General features: G+C 38.8%; 1 protein-coding gene across 3 annotated transcripts in view; it reads left to right on the top strand.

The window, feature by feature from the left end:
* tspan17.L (tetraspanin 17 L homeolog) overlaps positions 1-23242 on the top strand; it is a 41514-nt gene extending 18272 nt beyond the window's left edge. Inside the window, exons 2-8 of one of the 3 annotated variants that reach the window (XR_005966277.1) lie at positions 487-537; positions 3717-3863; positions 12027-12197; positions 13591-13716; positions 15102-15506; positions 16943-16990; positions 17832-17922. Coding sequence is in view for 2 of the 3 variants with exons in the window: in XM_018252247.2 (XP_018107736.1) it covers positions 487-537; positions 3717-3863; positions 12027-12197; positions 13591-13716; positions 16943-16990; positions 17832-17948; positions 20804-20869 (726 nt within the window). In the remaining variant the exon portion in view is untranslated. Of the gene's footprint in view, positions 1-486; positions 538-3716; positions 3864-12026; positions 12198-13590; positions 13717-15101; positions 15507-16942; positions 16991-17831; positions 17949-20803 lie in introns of those variants that run through there. The other 2 variants (XM_018252247.2, XM_018252248.2) reach the window with 2 other exon arrangements.
* The last annotated feature ends 315 nt before the right edge of the window (positions 23243-23557 follow it).

The raw sequence follows: 23557 nt of genomic DNA, 5'->3' as shown, positions 1-23557 counted from the left end.
CATGCAAATTGGTGTTTTGCCTCCTCCCAAGAACTGACAGCCTGATTCCACTTTGATTGCATGCATTAAATAAGTATTTAAAAGCATTTCTAGCTGCGTACACCATGTATATTGTACACTGCTGCCTGAACTGTTTCTGCATACAGAACATTGTACTAAAAGATAAGCCATAAAGAGTTGAGTACACCTGATATTAATATATAATTTATATAATTTAGTTAATAAAAATACTGAATATTCAATGTCCAGTAAGCAGTCCTCTGGCTTTTGTTCAGGACATGCAGGGTAGGGTTGAGGGACTGCAGAAGTAAATAAGACACCACTGCACGGGTGGTGGGTCGCAGTTTCAACAATTTCTTGTGATTCTGTATGGGATGCAGCTGGAATCTTTTGTGCAGGATTATCTGTTCTTACTCTGTATATCTAAAAATTCATAATAATTCCAATGTATAATATAATTCTAATGTATGTTTCTTCTCCCCACAGTTGCTTGGAGCTGCTTTTCTAGCTATTGCCTTATGGGCATGGGCAGAAAAGGTAAGTCACACTAAAGCATGTAATCAAGCTGTAACTGTGCTCAACATTTCCTAAGGAATCTCTTCTTAGTTTATACAAATGTATTGCTGCTGTTTGGCAGAGCTTCCTTAATTGAGGTACAAACTGGGCTCACTCTGAGACTTTTTTTTTTGTGAGGCTGTATAGAACAGTAGTTGTTTGGGAAAGTATATTTTCCCCATAGAGTTCTCTCTTTTCCTGCATAATAGTGGCTATTAATGTCCACATGCATTTGTTTTATACAAATAAAAAAGCTCATATAGGGACTTTGCCTTGGGCTCTGGGATAATCTAGACTAGAGCCTCCATGGTTTGACTGAGGACGATGTTAGCAGCAGTTCGATCAGCGGTTTTCTCCCACTTCTAAAGTATGGATAGGTGGAGTCATTTCTGTTTAATCTGAAAGCTTTTAATCATTCCTCCACCCTGCTCCCTACATTAACAGCATGCTGGGCGCACAGTGGGTTTCTCAGGATATATGGCTCTGCTTTCTGAAAACCGAAAACTGTGAAAGATGCATTAAATATGCTAGGTAAACCTATAACAATGAATCTTTATTTCACATTCATTAAGTTTGCCTTCTGGGTATTTAAGGTCTTAAAGTTGCACTGCAATTGAATTATAATGTTTATTTTAAATGTATTCCTTATGATAAAGTTACATTTTTTTCTTAAAAAACAAAACATTTTCTCCTTTCTTGTGTACAATCTTCAGCCTTTCATAAATATTTTTTAAAGGTAGATATTTAGCATATAGGTAGGCTAAACCTCTGCTTTGTAACTGTGTAACTCATTGACTGCACAAAATTGCGTTTGCTTCTACACAATGACATATTTTGCTGTATTGCATGTATGTTTTCGGTAGAAACAGGGGCAGATAGAGCACTGTTGACAAATCAAGCCATTCTGTTTGTGCAAAGGGAATGACTTGAAGATACATAATACAGGTATAGGATCCACTATCCAGAAACGGTTATCCATAAAGTTCCAAATTATGGGAAGGCCATCATCCATAGACTCCATTTTAATTTAAATATTAAAATATATTTCCCTTTTATTTGTAATAATAAAACAGTAGCTTGTATTTGATCCCAACTAATATATAATAAATCCTCATTGGTGGCAAAACCATCCTTCTGGGTTTATTTAATGTTTAAATGACTTTTTAGTATGCTAAATGTATGAAGATCCAAATTATGTAAAGACTCCTTATCCGGAAAACCCCAGGTCCTGAGTATTCTGGATAATCAGTTCCATACCTGTGTTGGTAGACTGAGAATGTTGTGTTTTTCCCAAAATACTTGAATGAACATTCTTGCTATCGTTTTTAGCGTAACCCTTTCTCTGTTTCTACAACTGAAATGTTAAAGCTGTTGATTCTGCAAATTTTCATAGTATATGTAACATACTTTTGTTGTTTTGGATTCATTTGTGAAAGGATCTCTTTGTTGCTGAGGTGAATGTGTTGATAACACTGACAGATATTGTAGAATTGAGTGAATATGTTGATCTCGGAGCTGTGCAATTAAAAGCCTTGCTGTGACAGACCACCATAATGACGAGATAAAAATGATATACATTCCCTTTATGGATAGAGGATCAAAGGAAATGGGCCGGCAACCATTATTCCCTATAAGGTTCTGCGCTAGTCTTCTACACACACACAAAAAAATAGTATGTATGCGCACACAATACTTTCACAGACCCACCCACCACTATTCACAACCTGTGTTAAAGCTTGCACAAAGATGTTTTTGTTAAGCACACATCCCACTAGATATTAGAGGGAATGTTATAGTAATGCACAGGCCAATTGTCCTCATTCTTGCAAGATATAGACAGGAGTTTCTTTGTGCTATGCCGCCTGTCACATCACTATTTCATACATCCTGCAGACAAATAAGGTCTAATATTTATTTACTGTTGGCCACATAATAGGGTGAAGACACACAGAGTTACTAGTAGCAGCTACTTTTCACTGCTACAAAAGAGACTATAGTAATAATTGACTTTACTAAGACACTATGTGTGTTTTAGCAGAGGCAATTCTCAGTATTGGCTATGGCAAGGTGTTTTGTAGCTGCTACTAGTAGCTCCCCAGCTACTTTTTGTGGCATCAAAATACCTTGCCATAGACACTACTGAGAATTGCTAAAACACACGTAGTGTCTTACTAAGAGTTAGTCCACACAAGGAGATTCTGGTAGATTTTGTCGCCTGGCGACTAATGCCTCGTCTTCTGAGCGACAATCTCCCCGAACTGCCTCAGCGTGTTTTCCCATAGGCTACAATGAAAAGTCGCCTGCGCTAAAGCACACGCGGCGATGTATTTTCAATAGTTGCCCAAAGTTTCCTCCGTGAGGCAACTTTGGGCGACTATTGAAAACGCATCACTATTGTCTATTTTGTAGCCATGACAAGTAGCTGCTACTAGTAACTCTGTGTGTCCTCACCCTAAGGGCAGTGGCAGATGGGGAGATTAGTCGCCCAGCGACAAATCTTCTCTATTGCGGGTAACTAATGTCTCGAAATGCCTACCCGCCGGCAAGAATATGAATCGCTGGCAGGATGGCATATGAATCTCTTTGGATTACCAAAGTGACCTCACAAGGAAAATTCAGAGCAATTCGTATGCCGCCCCGCCGGCGATTCGTATTCTTGCCGACAGGAAGGCATTTCAGGGAGATTTGTCGCTGGGCGACAACACTATAGTTTTGAGGTTCATTAAAATTTATCTGGAATAAACCCAAAGTAATGCCTTCACTTTAACAAATGCATTTTTTTCTGAAACATTTGTCTGTTACACAGTTTTTTATTATTTTATCAGTATCAGAGTTGATTTCTTACAAATGGAATTGCCCACCCATATTAAAGGTTAAAAAAAAAACAAAAAAAAAAAACAGAACTTCGCGATGGGTAGTCCCCGTCTGACACAATGAAAACTCCTATCAGAGGGAACTCCTTGGAAAAACAAAATCATCCTGTGTTTCAGTTAATCTTCTTCCAAAACTAACAGGCTGGGCATTTTTTCTTGCATCAAACATTCTGCTTTCCTTGATATTGGAATCTGGATGACGGTTTGTTTGGAAAATGGAACAGGGTGTGTTGCTTTTGTCTGGCTGTAGTCTAACAGATTTTATTTATTTATTTTTTTGAACTGCAGGGAGTCCTGTCCAACATCTCGTCCATCACAGACCTTGGTGGCTTTGACCCTGTCTGGCTCTTCATAGTCACTGGAGCGGTTATGTTTGTGTTGGGGTTTGCCGGCTGCATTGGAGCCTTGAGAGAAAACACCTCACTTCTAAAATTTGTACGTACTAAACAAACCTTGGAAAGTCTTGTGGTGAACCTTGATTAGCTATTTTATTATAGCCATTCACTCACACATACACATGATAGGGGACTTCAGCTCAACACAATGACACACCATCCACTGCGTTTTTCCCAATTGTAGTGAATAGTGGGACTCGTAACTTTTTAAGGTATCGGAACTGTTATCAATAATTCCCGTGATAATGGATCTTTCCATAATTTGGATCTTCATACCTTAAGTCTACTAGAAAATTGTGTAAACATTATATAAACCCAATAGGATTGTTTTGCTTCCAATAAGGATTAATTATATCTTAGTTTGGATCAAGTACAAGGTACTTTTTATTATTACAGAGAACAATAAAATAGTTTTTAAAAATTTGGATAAAATGGAGTCTAAGGGAGAGATGTCCTTTCTGTAATTTGGTGACGGATAACGGATCCCATACATAAACACACAAAGTATACAGTCTGTAAAAAGTATCCGAATAAATGGTGCTTAATGATGCTACTGGTCAAATTTTATATTTTTTTTGCACTGTGGAGTTCCCTTGTATAGCTTGTATACAGTAAATGCAGTCTTACTATAGCCATGGAACTTTTCTGTGACTTATAATTATAAGGGGGGGAAACATAATCCAGTATATCATAAAATAAGGTTTGTCATTGGAATAAATCAGGTTTAAAAGCTTCAATTTCTCAATGACACTCTCTTAGCCTAATCCAGTTAAGATAGAAAACAGATTTAAAAAAATGTTCCTTATTCTGTCCACAAGGTGTAAAAAACTGTGTGCTTGTGTTAATGCTGGCCTTTCTGTGTGCCCAGACTCCCTTTTGCAGGAACAGTAAGTCAAAAAACAAGTGTTTTAAAGAAATGAAAATATAATGCAGTGTTGCCCTGCACTGGTAAAACTGGTGTGTGCTAAAGAAACACTACTATTGTTTATATAAATAAGCTGCTGTGTAGCAATGGGGGCTGCCATTCAAAGGAGAAAAAGCTCAAGTTACACAGCAGATAGCAGATAGCAGATAAGCTCTGTCTGTCTAATGGTGTTATCTGTTATCCATTAGTTAACCTGTGTCATATAGCCATTTTTCAATTTCCGCCATTGCTCCACAGCAGCTTGTTTTTTATGAACTATAGTAGTGTTTCTGAAGCAAACACATCAGTTTTACCAGTGAGGGGAACAGTACATGATATGTTCATTACTTTAAAACACTTACATTTTTTGGTGTTACTGTTCCTTTAATGTCCTTTTTTTCTATTTCAAACTGCATATGTTATTGGGTATGTTTAGTAATAGTCATACCGTAGCTCATAATAAGTGACCTAAATAATCTTGCCATATCTATGAGTAAATATTGCCTTTTTAAATTTTACTTCTAGACACCATTTTGTATTGTTTTGTCTGCTGCCTCAGAGATCACAAGACAGGAAATAATGCTTTACTGTAACAGGAAGTAGTGTTGGAGTAAAAGATGTGATTCTGTCCATTTATAGGCTGATGTAACCTATCATGTATGAGTGTCCTTGGTTTGTGTGTGAGCACAGTGAATTGTATGAGGCAGGGGGCAGTCCTTAGTACTTAAAATTTCCTATTTTGGATTCTACAATGGCACATACTACCAGAAAAGTGCATTTTGTATTTAGATGAAGTAGTCATTTACATATGTTTATAGAAACCTGTAGTGTTCAGGGGTATAGTTTACCTTTAAGATACAGTTCTATCTCTTTGTAATAATAATATATCTTCCCTTTTGAAGAGGGTATATCCTGCAGTGAATGTTTACTAAGAAAATTACTAAGCTTCTTCTCACTATTTGTTCCATGGACATTTATCAAAGTATCAAGGAAATACAGGAATGTTGGTCTGCGGGCCAGACTGATAACAACTTTTTCATTGACCATACATGTTATGGCAGCCTATCTGTTGTTCTGATTGTTATGGCAAAATCCCCAAACGATGGGAAGCTGCAGTTCCTCTTCACTTCTTATCTGCTGATGCACCTGGCACTGGTCGACGTGATGTGTTGGCAAATTAAATGTTCAAACCTGCCTGATCCCCATATCAAATTATATCCGTTTTGCAGGGATAATAGTCAGGATTGATAGGCCACCATACATGTACTGATGTTATTGGTACATGCATGGCCAGCTTTACAGGCACTTTTTGAACTCCTTTTGTGATAGTAAAGAAAACCCAAAATGATTGGGTCAAAAGCAAGAATACCAATACGTTAATCACATCCCACTGTCTTCTACCCTGTAACAGCCCTACTATTGTTCATTATGTGTTCTACGAATTTGCAGAAATTGAGTCTCCTTTAAGCCAATGCCAAAATGTTTGTTTCAAATGTTTCATTAACATTGCAGAAGTGCTGTCTTTGCTGTTAATTATGTGAGGGCTAATGACACACTGTCCATTCTGGGTGATTCGGGAGTCGTCAGGCAGGGGGTCACTTGCTAACTGTGCATGGCTCAGCATGAAACTGGTTATTGTGTAACTGAGTCTTGCAAGATTAACAAAAGGACGTAAATAAATAATCCAATTTCAGATGGGTATTTGTGCTGAAGTGTTGAGCTGGATTATTGTTTCATAGCTCTTTTGATCTGTTTGCAGGAAATGAAACTTGCCGTTTCTTTTCCTTTTCTCTGCCTGCGGCCTGTGTGAAATAAAATAGCTTGCTCAGAAAACTTGACAATTAAGCGGACTCGGCTGCTGGGCATTTTACAGTCTGTAAACTGCAGGTATAAATTTAGATTCCAGTCTGCTCAGGTAACAAAGCCAAATCTCAAAGCTTTGAGCAACGATCTGACCTCCTTGACCCCCCCCCCCAACATCCCTATCTACCATCTCTACTGCCATATGAATGGTTCAGATTCAATAACACAGCTTTGGGCTATGTACACAAGAGAATTTTAGCCCCCGCATGTATATTGCATTGATAGCCATACCATTTAGCACGAGCACTGGATATTAACAGCACAGAATGTATACTTCTCACTGGGAGCAGTTTAGGATATAGGGCATAGTAGAAAGCAATAACAGATGGAGACGAGAGGTTTTTAGGACACTATTTGCTCCAGGTATTGTAACCTATATCAACCAATCAACAAATATTTACTCGTCACCTGTTTAGAACCAAACATCTGATTGCTGGTTGCAATAGGTTACTATACCTGGTGCTAACTTTACAAGTTTTGTTACATTGTCTCCAAAGAGAATACTAGTGATTAGTTTGTTTTTTTTGCAATTTATGGCTTTCGATTGCACTGTACACTGGGTAGTTTTTATAAACAAAAGGCTTACTTTAATATTTAACATTTATTTTGATGTAGACCGTGTTCGTCTAAGGCAGTCTGCATTTGGTTTCATGTTTTTTCTTACTTGTTGTTTATTCGGTTTCCTAACATTTGGAACTCCCCAGTTATTTAACGTGAAATGTCAAAAACAAGTCACATGCAAGTCATTGTATGGTATAAGGTGTTTTGATGTCCTCTTTACAGCTACTTAATAAAATGGTGCAGAAAGAGCATGAATCACCCCCCCCCTTTTTTTTTTTTTAAACACAAAAGGGTTAATTTAAAATAAAAATGTAGTTGTAGAACTTTTGTAGCAGTTTGCAGGTCTGGGTTTCAAAAATTGGTTCCATGCAGGATTCTAGTTCACACATTGGCCTGTATCTATATACGCACTTGCGACTAGAGAATTGTATGCTGAGGTCATTTTAATGATTTTGAGTGCCAGAAGTGATGTAGTCCAGAAATATTAAGTTTTCAGTACAACTGTATCTGATTTGTTCAAGTGTACTCGGATGCATTGCTGCTTTGTGGATCCAATTACAATACAAGTACAAGGAAAAAACCCAATTACATTGTGGGTAAAAGGAAACCGTGATGATTGCATCCGAAATTGCACTTTGCACAGTAAGTTAATGATCCCTTATATTTTGGGATTTTTAGTAACCTCTTGGCTTACCTCACTGCCAGCCTATGGATTTTCAAACTTATGCTAATGTTGCAGTGCAGATCAGCTAAGAACAAAATGCTTGTCCTCACAGTACGAAGAATGCACATTCCAGAAGTTGGAACAATGTGGCTCTGTATCATGGCAAGTTTTATTTAGCGTCCTTCTAAAAGGGAAAGTACAGCCTGTGCAAATGTATTCCTTTTTCTAAACAATGATGCCTGTGTGTTAAAAGCCTTAACGTAAAATTACCCTATTTAAAAGCAGGTTTGATCTTACACATGATCAAATACTGTAATGGATCCTAATCTGCATATTAAAATGTATTTTTCAGGGGAAAAAAATATATCAAATTAGTTTATACTCCGATCAGAACTAAATACAAAGTCACATCATGTGGTACTCTAGTTTTGCTTTATTATTGTTTCCATAAAGAGAGCCAGTTACTCGCTGTACTGCATGGTCAGGGGCAAGATTATAATAAAATGATAATGTCATTTTAGGACCACACACACTGATGGTGATAACCTATTATCCAGAATGCTCAGGACCTGGGGTTTTCCGGATAATGGATCTTTCCGTAATGTGGATCTTCATACCTTAAGTCTACTAGAAAATCATGTAAACATTAAATAAACTCAATAGGGTGGTTTTATATCTTAGTTTGGACCAAGTACGAGGTACTGTTTTATTATTACAGAGAAAAGGAAATCCATTTTAAAAATTTGAATTATTTGGATAAAATGGAGTCTATGGGAGATGGCCTTTCTATAATCCGGCACTTTGTGGATAACTGGTTTCTGGATAAGAGATCCCATACCTGTACTACATGCAAACATGGACCCGGCTACATTGAATCATGGCAAAAAAGGAGCTTGTTGTTTGGTGAAGCGTCATTTACAATTCTACTCCTCCTCGATTTGAGACTCATGGTTTCAAACAATGGCCTCAACCTGACTTGATCCACCAACTGGGTGGCCAAATAAGATGAATGATTTTCTGTTTTGTGACCTCACCAATCAAGCACATCTTTGTATGTATGGCCCACTTAAATTTTGGGTCCAAAGCATGTTGAGATAGAGAACTGAAACTGCCACATTAACAACTCAAGTGCAGGACTCCGTCCTTTTTCCACTACTCAAGACCAGAATGGTTTACCCACAGATTAATCATTAGTGAAACCTGTTGGTTGATTCCCAGAAATGAGAGTTGCATTGTCACCCCCCCCCCCTTGCAAAATGTAACTAGCCAAATCAAAAAGCACTTCTCTTCTACTGTAAAGAAGAAATGGAAAGTAGCCTGTTCAAATGAGTTGGGTATGGGCCAGTTTGTTTGAGGAAATTCTAAAGGGTACATTCATGTTTTGATAAAAGCATATTCCAGGTCAGTGAGTCTGAAAACATAAAAAGAATATATAGTATATTGGTTTGAATCAAGTACAAGTTACTTTATGTTATTACATAAATTACAATAAAAAAAAATGGGTAAATGGAGTCTATGGGAGATGGTCATAGCTTTCTGGATAACAGTTTTCCAGATCACTGATGCCATACCGGTATAAGCATATAATATAAGGTCCAGTTATTTTGTATATTGTATGCTTTTGAAGGGATGGCATCAGTTATCTGGAAACCCGTTATCCAGAAAGCTATGAATTATGACAAAGCTGTCTCCCATAGATTCCATTTTTTTAGATTTTATACTAGACTTAAGGTATGGAGATCCAAATACAGCAAGATCAGTTAACTGGAAAACCCCAGATCCTGAGCATTCTGGAATACCTATATATACGTTTTCAAAATAAGTAACTGTTACTTTTTGTTAATGATAAGGATATTAGAATCAACATGGAGTGCAATGTCCTTATGAAGCAGGGATGCTTAACCTGTGGGTTAGGACCCAAAACATTGCCCCATGCTCTTTAGAGTAGAACATAAATACAGTGAAATTACAATGGCAAATGGTCATCACACTGCACACCTGGTTGTAAACAAATAATCTTCAGGCCAAGTTCATTAATAAAGGTAAAATAACTCCCAAGCCCACTATTTTTATTTTTTGAATTAGGGGTATATTATTACTATAATAATCAAGTCTCGATGAGCTGTGTGATCCAAGTGTTAGCATTAAGCATTGGTTTTAACCAATTAGACGACAATGCAGAGTTTATATAGTGAATAAAGTACCCCCTCTTGTAAAATATAAGCATATTATAAGTTACTGTGGAGTTTCATGACCATGGTTTTTATACAGGTCATGAAACTCCAAGGTAACTTCTAACATCCTCATATTTTACAACTGGGGGTACTTTTATTTATTATAATACACAAGTTTCAGTGAGTCATGTGACAGAAATGACATCAGAACTCACCGTTTATAACTGATGACATCAGAACTCACCGTTTATAAGGATATAATTTACAGGATATTTTGTGTATTATATAGTGAATAAAGTACCCCCTCTTGTAAAATATAAGGATATTATAAGTTACCGAGGAGTTTCATGACCAAATAAAAACACGAGGCCGAAGGCCGAGTGTTTTTATACAGGTCATGGAACTCCGAGGTAACTTCTAATATCCTCATATTTTGCAACTGGGGGTACTTTATTTATTATAATACACAAATTTCAGTGAGTCATGTGACAGAAATGACATCAGAACTCACCGTTTATAACTGATGACATCAGAACTCACCGTTTATAAGGATATATTTTACAGGATATTCATGGCTTTTGTGTATTATAAAGATATATTTAACAAATTAACTATGGCTTTTGTGTCCTAAATCACATAAATCAATATCAGTTATATTGTTCACATAGCTAAACAAACATTCTTTTTTTTATTTTTTTTTTATTTCTAATTTGTCCACTGCTGCAGTAATATGAGTAGAGATAATATTTCATGATCAGTATCTGATGAGGTGAGAGCCCCATTGAGCTGTGGATGCAATACAGCTCTGTGGGGTCGGAAGCAATTTTGGGTATCTGGAGTTGGATTTGGTAAACTCCTAATAACTTTAAATACAAGCAATGAAAATAATGAAATCAGATTTAATCGCTTCTATGAAGGAGGATATGGCAGAAGCAATTCTGTTTTCTAATAACAATACTTTAGTTAAATTTGGATTTTATTTAGCAAACCTTGTGATCTGATGACTTGGTGGTCAGATCTAGTTGTCTCATGATTTTTCCACGTTTAGGATGTCACAAATCCTCTTTGCTGCTGAATCATTGGGCTAGGTGTCAGAAAAAACTGAGATGGAAACAGGATTTCCACATTAGACAGTTACAAAACACACACTATATTATAGAATTCTTTGCCAACCATTTCATGCAACACCAACTTGGTTTTCGCTTTATTTCCATTAACGTTTATATCTAGAAAGGAAACACATTTGGAGGGGCACGTACTGGAACACAAGGTTATTTCCTGAAATTGGAGAATACCAGGGACCTGGAAAAAGTGAGCTAGTTCTGTCATAGGATAAGGAATATGTAGGATATGATCCAAATCAGCAGCTTAAGGGCCACTGTCACTGCAGTTAAATGTCTCTATCAATTTGTGGCTAATTTCAATAGATATTTTTTAACCATATATTTTTCTCAGTTTCTGAGGTATTCAATATTTGTTAATGAGCTTATAAAAACCTAATATTTCTATAATGCAGAGTCCCCGACTGATATCTTAAAGTAATGGTTGTTCCTTGGAATCATGGTTTGCTGATGTGTTCCTGCACCATGCTGACTTAGTTAGTAAAGGGATATGAGGAAAAGGTAAAACTGTTAGGGCTTTAGTACACGGGAAGTTTCCTCGTGAAGCAACTTCAGCCAACATTCGGAAATCGAAGCGCCGTGAGTGCATTGCCACAGGTGATTTTTCATTTTACCAGGCGGAAGGCAGTTCGGGGAGATTTGTCACCCCGCAGAAGAGGCGATTAGTCGAAAGGCGACCAAATCTGCCCGTGTGCTATCTCCCGTATAGGCTTGCTGTAGTTTTTGATCAGCTAATCTGAGTTGTATATGTTGCATCTCTCTTTAAGAAGGTGAATGCGTAAACCTCAACTTACATTAATTCAAAGACAGGGGATGTCTGAGTCATTTAGCATTGGTTTGTTAGTGATAGGATGGTATATATCTGATTATACAAATTGGTTGTTTAACTTATCTCTGCCTTTCTCTGTTTTTACAGTTCTCAGTCTTCCTGGGGTTGATCTTCTTCCTGGAGCTGACTGCAGGGATCTTGGCCTTTGTTTTCAAAGACTGGATCAAAGATCAGCTTAATTTTTTTATCAACAACAACGTGAAGGCGTATCGTGATGATATTGACCTCCAGAACCTCATTGATTTTGCTCAGGAATATGTAAGTGTCGCTGGAATAAGATGATGTTTGGATGGTTTGTAGCAGATTGTTTCTATTGCATTTGTAATGAGTCTTATCAGTGCATCAAAGGGAATCCTTCGCTGCTTCAGAAGAGTAAAGTGCCATCTAGTGGTAACATGAACACTCTTTTACAAATGAGCTGCTCTATAGCCACAGCTGATTGTAACCGTAGCAATGTACAGAAAATAAATTGCATACTTCTTCAAAATGTTTACGATTTTTTTTTTAAGTTTTACTGATTAAGACAGCTACAAAATATGAACACTTGTTTGTTTAACAAGGTTGACAAACAAGCATATCTTTAGTTGGTTGGATACCGAAATGTTAGTGCAAAATAAGCTGTTGGGCCTTAATGATGGGTACATGCAGAACTGGTGAGAGAGAACCACATTCATGGACCAATGTGATCCTCATCTGATGGGATTTTTCAGCATGCCAAATTATTTTATAATTCACATTCCAAACACTTTTTTCAGTTGAGTTGTCTTCAGATTGGTCACCGAAAATAAAGACTTTTTTCAGTTTCTTCTGTGCTTCAATTTTTGCAGTTTTTCCAAAATTGAAATTGAAATTTTAATTTTTCAGTCTGGCAGCTCCGTAATCCAGGTGCAGATTCTGAACTGAATAGTATCAATTCTATCAGTTGCCTTTAATGAAACTCTGGGATTATTCTCAGCAGGACCAAAAATAAGAAGTGTATCAATTTAGAACAGTTTACAGAGTCAGTGACTGCCACCCCCTGCCAAGAGCTGTTTCAGAAAGACGTAAGAGTAAAAATGAAACTCTAAACTTCAAAATTAGAAAACCGGTCACAAATAGAAAATAATTGGAAAAACTTCTTTATTTCTGGTAACTGAAAAAAAGTGTTGGAAGGTGAACAATCCCTTGAAACAAGGAGGTTATTTTTTGGGGCTCATACATGGGCAGTAGGGTACTGATTTAGTCAAGAGTCTCTGTTTGACCAACTTTAGAATTTGATAAGGCGGTTGTTCTGTTTGACGCTTTAACCCTCTGCAGGATAGTGTATGACTGTGCATGGTATCAGTTGTCTTTTCTAATGAGCATGCACAGTCTGTACAATGTAACTATAGATTTGCATTTAGCCTACCATGTTTTGTGTAGTTACGAGCGGAAACCCAAATCGTACAAAATTTTCTGGCTTTTTCCCTGAATCACTTAATTTTTTTTTGAGTTTTTGCCAAAAAAAGCTTGATAAGAAAAATGTAAGTTTTAGTAAATAACGCTCATAGTGTCACTTGTCACAAATAAGCTGCTAATGTTACAATTACTGTGCACCATGGCACTACTCAGATCACACAATAAATGTTTGAAGTGTTCCTTGACTTCATCTTTCACATCTGTTTCCTTGCAGTGGTCCTGCTGTGGTGCACATGGACCTAATGACTGGAACCTCAACATTTACTTTAACTGTACAGACTCCAACCCAAGCAGGGAGCGCTGTGGCGTGCCATTCTCCTGCTGTGTGAAGGACCCTGCGGTAAGAGATGTGTGCACTCTAGGTTCTTTGGATGAAGATCAGGCTGTGGTTTTGCTGGATGTGGCACAAAGGGTGTCTGTAATCCACAGCATTAAAACAGCAGAGAAGAGTATTATACATTTAATCTGCAACTGATATAGTAAACATTGCTGTTGAAATAGAAAGAATGTTTGCTAAGGCTTTCCTGGTCAAACAGAAACATAATAGCAAGAAGAAAGAGGCAAATAGGCATATACAAGCGCTGCTAAATGGAATCGCTAGCAGGCGAGAGAATACAGAGTCCCTTGTCTCTGCTGCACTGCAATAGTCAACAAGCAATATGAATTAGTAGGGAACTAGAAGAGTGGAAGGGACATTGGCATTTACCAAGTGCTGCCACTAAACCATGACCATAGACCAGGGGTGCCCAGACTTTGTTACCCTGGGATCTACTCTCGACACCTGGCCCTCGTCAGGTGATCTACCTTGATAAAAATGGTGGGCTGTCTACCATACGGCACAAGATAAAGTATCACAAGCCCATAAAATGGTTATAATACTATCTAGAATAGATTTACCTTGATAAAAATAGTTTGTTAATAATTATACTTATTAGGGATGCACCGAATCCACTATTTCGGATTCGGCTGAACCCCCGAATCCTTCACAAAAGATTCGGCCGAATCCTAATTTGCATATGCAAATTAAAGGTGGAAAGGGGAAAACATTTTTTACTTCCTTGTTTTGTGACAAAAAGTCGAACAATTTCCCTTCCCGCCCCTAATTTGCATATACAAATTAGGATTCGATTCGGCCAAATCATGATGAAAAAGGCAGAATCTTAACTGAATCCTGTATTTAGTGCATCCCTAATACTAATATCCGTACCTTCTGGGGAGAGTATGGGGCTGACAAGGGATTGGCCTCTGGGGAGAGTATGGGGCAGGCAAGCGATTGCCCTCTGGGGAGAGTATGGGGCAGGCAAGGGTTTCCCTTCTGGGGAGAGTATGGGCAGGGCCGGAACTAGGGATAGGCAGAGTAGGCATGTGCCTAGGGCGCAAAGGTGGAGGGGGGCAGGCACGTACTTACTCCTACCCCTAGACCGGTCCCTTCTCTGCCGACCGCCCACTGTCCCATGCATGCGTCAATTCGCGCATGCGCAGAAGCGGTTTTCACGCATGCACAGAAGCGTATTTTTGCGCATGCGTAGAAGCATATTTTCTCGCATGCGCAGAAGCGCTCATCCAGCCGGCGCAGCAGCCAGGCAGGCAAGGGTGTCCCTTCTGGCGAAAGGAATGCGCCAAATGCAGGGAAAGAGACAGGCAAAGAGATCTCCATTTGGAAATAGTGGGGTTAGGAAGAGGCAGGTTAGGGGTCTCTAACTTTTATTCTGCTCTTTTCGCAAGATGTCACTTCCAATCTGCGCCTGTGCTGATACCTCACAGCTCACGTGGTTACGTCCGTGTGTGTCAAGATCTTGAGACCCCGCTCACTCCTCAGCCATCTTTCTTTTCCATTGGCTGCTACAGTCTTAGTGACAAAGCCCAAGGAGCTAATGCAGGAGGGATGGGACTCGCAAGTCATCACGCCCACAAAATGCCATTAGCACTACTGGCAGATCGTGGTCTACCAGGAACATTGCCAGGATCTACTGGTAGACCGAGATCGACGTTCTGGACACCCCTGCCATAGACTATACTCTGTCTCCCATAAAACAAAGTCACTTGTGATTACTTCCTGCATGTTGGCTGATCTGTATGCTTGTGCATGTAGAGGGGTGGGTCTTGATCTCAACCAACAGGCCTATTTAGGTTTGTAGCACCTGTAGTTTCTCATTGCATTAGTCTTTGTAGGTCAGTCAAAGTTTCATGAAGCACTGTAATATGCCATGAATATCCTTAAATATCCATAGTTGCTACATCAGCAAACATCAAAAAAAGCAGCCATCAAGGCAGCTCAGGGGCTTCCAAACTGGCAGCTAGTGAAAACATACCACAGTGTGGAGGCCTATTTACTAGTTTTTGAGAATGAGGGAAAATTTGTGTGGCAAAACAAAAAACTGCAACAAAACTTGTGTGACTTTTTTTTCTTTGAACACGAGTTGAAGAAAAACCGATAGAGAATATTCCTGCGTCTGTTTTTTCTCTGAAAAAAAGTCGCACAGCACCGAGAACAACCTTGTTCCATTCATTTTCAATGAGACTAAAAACCTTGAATGTTTTCATGAACTTGGAAAATAAATATATAATTAAAGCTGCTAGAGACAATTCCCATTGACTCCTATTGGACCAAATTTTTTCTTGAATTGTGAAAAAAAAAATTAAAAGTCGACTTTTGATAAATTGGGCACCATAGTATTCATTGGTCAAGTAGTTTGTCTTCAGATGGGTTTCTACAGTATGAACGTCACATGATTATTATTAATAATAACAATTTGTATTTATAAAGTGATAACATATTCCATAGTGCTGTAAAAGAAATGGTTGTAGATAGGGCAGAGAACAACAAAAGAGAAAGTGAGCAGAAATTTGCACTTTTTTAAAATGTATATCTGAGCCCGAGGTTGCTTGTGTACATAGAGCAATGCAGGAGTATATATGTACCTTTTTATATCATCTGACAACATTGTGCTGCCTATGTGGAAGGAGGAAGAGCCGTTCAGTGAGAGCAGTTTTTTGCCTTAGGGACATTGACAGATTAGTTGGGGAATCTGCACTACCCATGGGCGACAAATCTCTGACAAATACATCTCCCTTCACTAACATTCAGATCACAGCATATAAAACATTTTCTTGCAGCAATCCAGCATAATTCCTGAAAATGTTTGAGAAGGGAGAGGTATACTTGGCATATTTGACACCCGCAGATAGTGGCAAGTCTCTTCTTGGGCCATAACATTTATCTCTGATGTTGTCACATCTCCCTTTAGTTGGTTACACAGTGGCAGTGCCATGAGATCGTTAGGACCAACATTGTGCCATGAAATGTTGGGAGCCAGTGGAACGAGAGAGAGGTGAAAAGGCAGGGTTACAGCTGCAGTCATGTGGACAAATGGAGAGGAAGGCACTATTTCCCACCCAGCCCTGGAACACTGTGTCAGCCAGCAATACTCCGTTTAAGTTAATAAGAACGGCTCTGAGAAATTAAAGATATAATATACAAAAATACAACCAATAACTTATACAAAAGGTAAAGAGAGCCCTGCCCAAAAGTAATTTTTATTTCCTTTTCTTTTTCCTCCTCACAGGAAGATGTTCCCAACACACAGTGTGGATATGATGTGCGGTTGAAGCTGGTAGGTATTAAATGCCCTTGACATAGCTGTTTTTTTTTAATCTTTTCTGTTAAGTAATATGGCAGATTAACATGTTACACTCCATATGGAAAATATATAGGCAACATTGTGGCATCAACCCAAATACAGGTTGCTGTTACGGTCACCGGGCATGTCAAAAAAGAAAATGAACTGTTCTAATGTTGCACTGCTCAGAAAAGACATCAGTTATCTGAGGTTTCTCGTGTCTTTCCCAAAGACCAGAGGGGTCATTTATAATGCCCCAATAGGCTCTTGTTTGTGCTTTGCCCACAGTTTGGGGTAATGTACAAATAGCCGCAGGCCTATGTGCTCCATTTTGGACTGCTGAGACCTGCAGAATGCAGCACTGAGCGCTGCCTGTATTAAACACGACTCTATCAAAGAGAGGTAGATGTGAGGAGGCACGTAGCACCATTCCTTGCACACCATTCAGAAGCAAATGGTACGAAGCGGCAGGAGGCACAGCCTTCATACTGTCCTTACTGCCTACCTGACGCTTCTCTTTTATGTAGATAGCAAGAACATTATCAAGGTCCTAATATTTGTCAGACAAATACATGAGTGAGTACAGTGGTGTAAATAGATGTTACTAGGCCCCACAGCAAATTCATTTTAGGGCCCCCAACATATCCAGAGGTTGTCCTGTTTTACCAATATTTATTTTAACTGTATATGAATTAGAGCCTCATGGGGCCCCCTATACTTCCTGGGTCCCCCTGCAGTCGCAGGGTCTGCCTCCTCTGTATTTACGCCCCTGAGTGATTACGTTGCACCATCTGCTCTTCTTAAATCATTCTCACTTTCCATTTTTTCACTCCAGGAACTGGAGCAGCAAAGCTACATCTATACCAAGGGATGTGTGGGCCAGTTTGAGAAGTGGCTGCAAGATAACCTAATTGTAGTGGCTGGAGTGTTTGTTGCAATTGCTTTATTACAGGTGAGGCTTTTTCATCCTACATGACTTACATTACATTATTCTGTTGTATCCTAAACACAACTGAATGCTTAAGGGTAAAGTAAATATTATATAAAGGCCATGCCACTTTCTATAGAATAATATGAAGTGCAATGACTTTATATAGAATAATGCAATGGAATTGTACTAGAAGGGATACAGATGCCTCCTGGAAGGATCTGAGGTATTGGTGTAAATGAAATGACTGGCCACTAAGAACTTTTGCACTCACTCACAGTTAAGTTCAGACATGGTGCCTATAACTCACAAATGACCAAACTTGACATTTCAGCTTCAGGTTGAGAGAAGCGGATCCGCCCCATGTCCCAGCTACATTTGGTTGAACTGCTTCCCCTTGCATACAGGCATGTAAAACGGAGGTTGGCTTCCACTGCGTGTGCCTGCATGCAAGCTGATCTAATTTAAATCAGCAGAGATGGGGCATGGAGAAGGATCTGCTTCTCTCAGCCAGAAAAAAAAAATATGCAGACTGAGCGCAGTGGAGCCAACATTCTGTCTGCCTTGAAGGTGTGCCCCAAATAATTGTGTTTTTAGAGACGTTATCTCCTAACTGAACTTCTCTTACTGCTTTGCTCAACACAGTTTTCTCTATGGACTGAAAAAAGCAATGCATGTACAAGCAATCCCTAAATTAAATTAATTGAGGGGTGGGGCATAACCAGTAATTCAACCAAATGCATGGGACATTTTGCATTCCATCCAGCAACTAAATGGAAGGCACAATTAAAGGAGAAGTAAAGGTTAAAAGTAAGTAAGCTTTATCAGAAAGGTCTATATAAATACACCAGTAAACCCTCAAAGTAATGCTGCTCTGAGTCCTCTGTCAAAAGAAACACTGCATTTCTTTCCTTCTATTGTGTACACATGGGCTTCTGTATCAGACTTCCTGTTTTCAGCATAAACCTCCAGGGCAGGGCTTGAGCATGCTCAGTTTGCTCCTCTCCTCCCCCCCCCCCTCCTCCCATCCCTGCTGTAATCTGAGCTCAGAGCTGTATGTGAGCAGGGAGAGACTCAGGCAGGAAGTGATGTCACACCAAGCTTAAATGGCAGCTTCTATCCTAAACAAACAGAGACAGTGTCTAGAGCCGTTTACTCTGGTATGGTAAAGCATTCTGCAGAATAAAAATAGTGTTCTAACTTGCACTATTGTGGCTAATCTGTTGGCAATAAACTGGCTTGGACCTTTCCTTCTCCTTTAAGGTATGTGTTCAGCCTCATGTAATGAAATACAGAAGAGATACTTTTTGCATAAGTTGACTATACCCCTTTTAGACTGGCCTGCCACACCTATGCAGTACCTGTCTGGTCTGTCTTACAGACTGAGTCTGCCAATAATCAAATTGCTAATGAGAGCTTGCACTAATAATCACTGAAATAATGCTTTCAATCCATATTTATAAATAGTTTCTAGCATATGGAGGCTGATATTCCTGCTTTTAAGCCTGACATAAACAACTCCAAATGAAGGTATTTAAAGTGCCTTTAGTTCTGTTGTATGCACTGTATATAAAATGTTTCAAAATGTATTGCAATACCTCAGTTTTAAAGTATGTATGTTGTATTTTTTTTATAGTAACATTTCAATAAGTTTAAGTGCATGCTTTTTGCTTTCTACAACCACATTTTATTCAGTAAGGCAAAATAAACATCAGTAAATACATTACTGATCACTCGTTTGACACAAATTTTAACTGCAGTGTTACCACATGATAACAATGTCATATAAAGAATTCCTACTTCCCTGCTTCCATATTATCCATAGTTTGTATTTGTTGCATATTTGTTACTAATGTGGTTAATGCCTGACACTATGCACATGGAGATGGATTTACCTTTTGCCATTCAGGATCATACCATTCCAAATACTACATACATATATGCAGTTATGAACAGCCAGTTTTATGAATCCTTTACTATTAATGGGGTTGTTCACTTGTTATATTCTGAGACAATTTGCAGTTGGTTTTCATTTTTTACAGTTTGTGGTTTTTGAGTTATTTAGCTTTTTATTCAGCAGCTCTCCAGTTTGCAATTTCATCTGGTGGCTAGGCTCCAAATTACCCTAGCAATCATGCATTGAATTTGAATAAGAGACTGGAATATGAATAGGAGAGGCCTGAATAGAAAGACAAGTAGTTTTACAGTGCATTTGTGTTTAAATGGGGTCAGTGACCCCCATTTGAATGCTTGAAAGAATCCGAAGCATCTAAAAATTGTTTGTAAAAAAAAAAACCTTCACTGAATGTGACAGATGTATAAAAAAAAAAAAAACCTTGAGATTCTGACACCAGAAATTAAACTCTTTTTTTACATCTATCATAATATTGCTTTTGAAAGCTACTTATAACTTTGCCATAAAGTATTTGCAAAATGCTTTTACATTACCTGTCTGATGCCCCATGCCCCTGTATGAGAGGGGCTGCCATATTTGTGCAGCAGGAGAAACTTTAACTGACAGGCTAAGGTTGGCAAAACAGTCAGATTTAGAAACATTAGAAACTAACAATTACTTACAAAAACAAACCTCTCATCAAAAAAAATATTAACATGACCTATAGGTAACTTTTAATGTACATTCATATTTTAAAAAGTAGTTTTTTAGTGTCAGTATCACTTTAAGGCACATCCTAAATATGAGTAAGGCGACCCACGGTACTGTAATCTCTTTAATGCGTATGATATACTCATCTGGAATATTTTATGTGAAATGTATTTGTGGCCTCCATTCTGTCCATGGCATTTCCATTTTGTATTATTGTGCGGCAGTGGTAAGTTTGTCCATCCGAACTCTGATTGATCTTTTTTTTCTCTTTCAGATTTTTGGCATTTGTTTGGCTCAGAATTTAGTTAGCGACATCAGAGCTGTGAAAGCGAACTGGTGACCCATTGCCGTCCTTACCACGAAGCCGGAACTCTCTTAACACTGGAGCCTGCCTTTTTTTTTTTTTTGCACTGCCCTTAAACATCACACAGACATTAAAGCATGAACTTCTGGAGGATAACGTTCCTTGATAGTATTTTGTGGAGAACCAGTTGGCTGGAGTGGTCTGGCTAATTCTGTCTAACTATGGGTTTTACACATAACAGGGGACAAGATGTTGTTTGTGCCACAATCTACAAATCCAGCCCGAGCTTCCTTCCCTCCGTGGACCTGGAGGGGCTGGCACTGGAAGCCTTGTGTATATACGTGCATGTGCGATGTCAGAAGGCGGTGTGACTGTGATTTATATTTATATATAATTATATAAATATCTATATTGTAAAAATGTAAAGACTCTTAACGGCCATGCCAGCCCTCCTTTTATTGGAGAGGCTCCAGGCTTTATATGTGGAAGGGGCTTTAAATGTCTGAATCATCCCTGTCCTTTGGTGCTCTGTGGGGTTCAGGCTGTCAGCCAAAAAAAACCTCCCAATATTGTCTGACACTGGAGGCATTGTAGATTTTTGATTTTGTATTAACCTGTTTAGTCTCCAGAGCTGCCTATGTGAGTTTTATTGTTAATGCTACTTATTTTTATTTGTTTGTTTTATTCCCCCTTGCTGTGTTTTGTTGGCAGTGCCAGTTAAGGTCATAGCAGTAGTTGAATACTTGAATTGCTGCCATCTTCTCAAGAAAGACCAAGGGTCATGCACCAGCGCTTTAATCTATAGGGAACATGGTAGGCCTCTTTATCCATCAAAAAGCTCTTTTAATACCAAAGCAGGCATTGTGACAAGATGGAATCTGCAACTCAGAATTACAAATGGCTTCCCTATTCATATGGCTAGGCTGTGGCAGCCTAGTTGCAGTCATTTTTAAGTTAAAACCCCAGCTTGGGTTCCTTTCTTCCTGTTGCACATTCAGCTAATACCAATGAACATAGAAAGGAGGAACTCCCTGCAATATGGAATGTTTCAGCCATCTTGTTTCTCTTAGCTGAAATATGCAATGGTTTCCCCATATGTTTTAATAAATTATTCAGCTTGAAACCTTATTGCTTTGTCCAAGTATTGGTCGAGATTGTATTTATCAGTAGGTGATAAATTCAGGGTGCCATGATTTATTTCTTAGAATAGCGTTCCTTGCTTTCTTACAAAGCCGGGAGGATGAAAGTTTTGAGACCCATCAGAGCTATTCATTACTTCAATCTGTACCTACTGGCTTTTTAACCAAATGGTCACACATTTCTTATGTAACCAATCAGGCTCTGGAGTTAGCTGGGAAGTAATCACAGTAGTGTATAGATATCACAGCATAATGATGGCTATTGCACACTGAGTGCTTAACTTATACTTTGGGTGGGGCTTAAAGGGAGGTTGTCCTAACCAGGGCCGGATTTACATAGCAGGAGCCCCTAGGCCCACTGCCATTCATTGCCCCTGTCCCCTCCATTTCCTTTGTGTAAACAAATTTTCAGCATCGGGATTAGACTATTGGGGATTGGTGTACAGGGAATTTACTATTGTATCTCCTGCGGAACCTCAGTGCTTCAAAACCAATGTGGGTGTGGTTGGGTGGCACGCCACCCCCCTAAAATTCTGCTTCCCTAGGCCCGGGACTTTCCACAAATCCAGGCCTGCTTCTAACAACTGTCTGTTTTTCTTCCATTTGATTTTCTTTTGGAAATGTTATCCCTTTTGATCTCACTTGAATCCATTTGATAACGGACAAGTAACACCAACTAAGTAAAACTGTCTCATAAATGTTTATATAATAAAAGAAATTAGGATTTATGTTCTATTGGTAAGGTTCAGTGGACCAAGTCATGAACTCTGTAAAGCTCAACTGAAAATAAGTGATCTGAGACTGACTAGGTGAGTGTGTATGCAACAGGCCAAAGATGGCTGCCATCGTCTAAGCAGGCACCATACATTACAATAAAAATGAGCACAAGTAACCTATTTGCATTTACTGTTTATGGAAAAACTGGTACCGAACTGCAGATATGTTCCGTGTTAACTGTCCTATTGTGTGCACTGTGGGTCCTACTATAAAAGTGACTGCGTGGAGCACTCAGAGGTGGAATTTACATCCTGGGGGGAATTGGTGGGTGGTCAGCAGAAGCTGCTCTGTTATTTTAACACTTGTCTCCCTCAAAATAGTGAATGTTTCCAGGTCTCGCAGATGTCCCAGTCATGCCGATCTGTAATGACTTTATGTGAAAATGCACAATGCCATCCGTCCAGGTTTTAGAAGGATGATTATGTAAATTTGGTATCTACATTGAAATGTTATTAAATGCAGTCTTCATGAAAAATAAATTCCTCAAACCTTGTGCTAATGATCTGTGGTCTCTTGGGCAGCACTCACACAGGATAGGTAGGGACTAGGTGGACAAGCGCAGGGACGAAACAGATGGCGCATGTTCACTGTTCAGGAATAATCAACTTTGCTCTTTAGAGGTTGTCAGCTTACATTAATGAGTTGCACAAATGAAGACATTGGAGAGGAAACCTCCAACTGCTTTCAGCAGAATCACATCAATGCCACTAGATGGCAACATTGACTAGCAAATGCTAATGAATTAATAAAAGATGAGCAGTTCTACTGTAGTACAGGTATGGGACCTGTTATCCAGAATGCTTCGGAC

Source organism: Xenopus laevis, chromosome 3L (genome assembly GCF_017654675.1).
Source record: "Xenopus laevis strain J_2021 chromosome 3L, Xenopus_laevis_v10.1, whole genome shotgun sequence".
NCBI lineage: Eukaryota > Metazoa > Chordata > Amphibia > Anura > Pipidae > Xenopus > Xenopus laevis.
The sequence above is the reverse complement of the archived record's forward strand: the minus strand, read 5'-3'. Positions and strand labels throughout refer to the sequence as shown.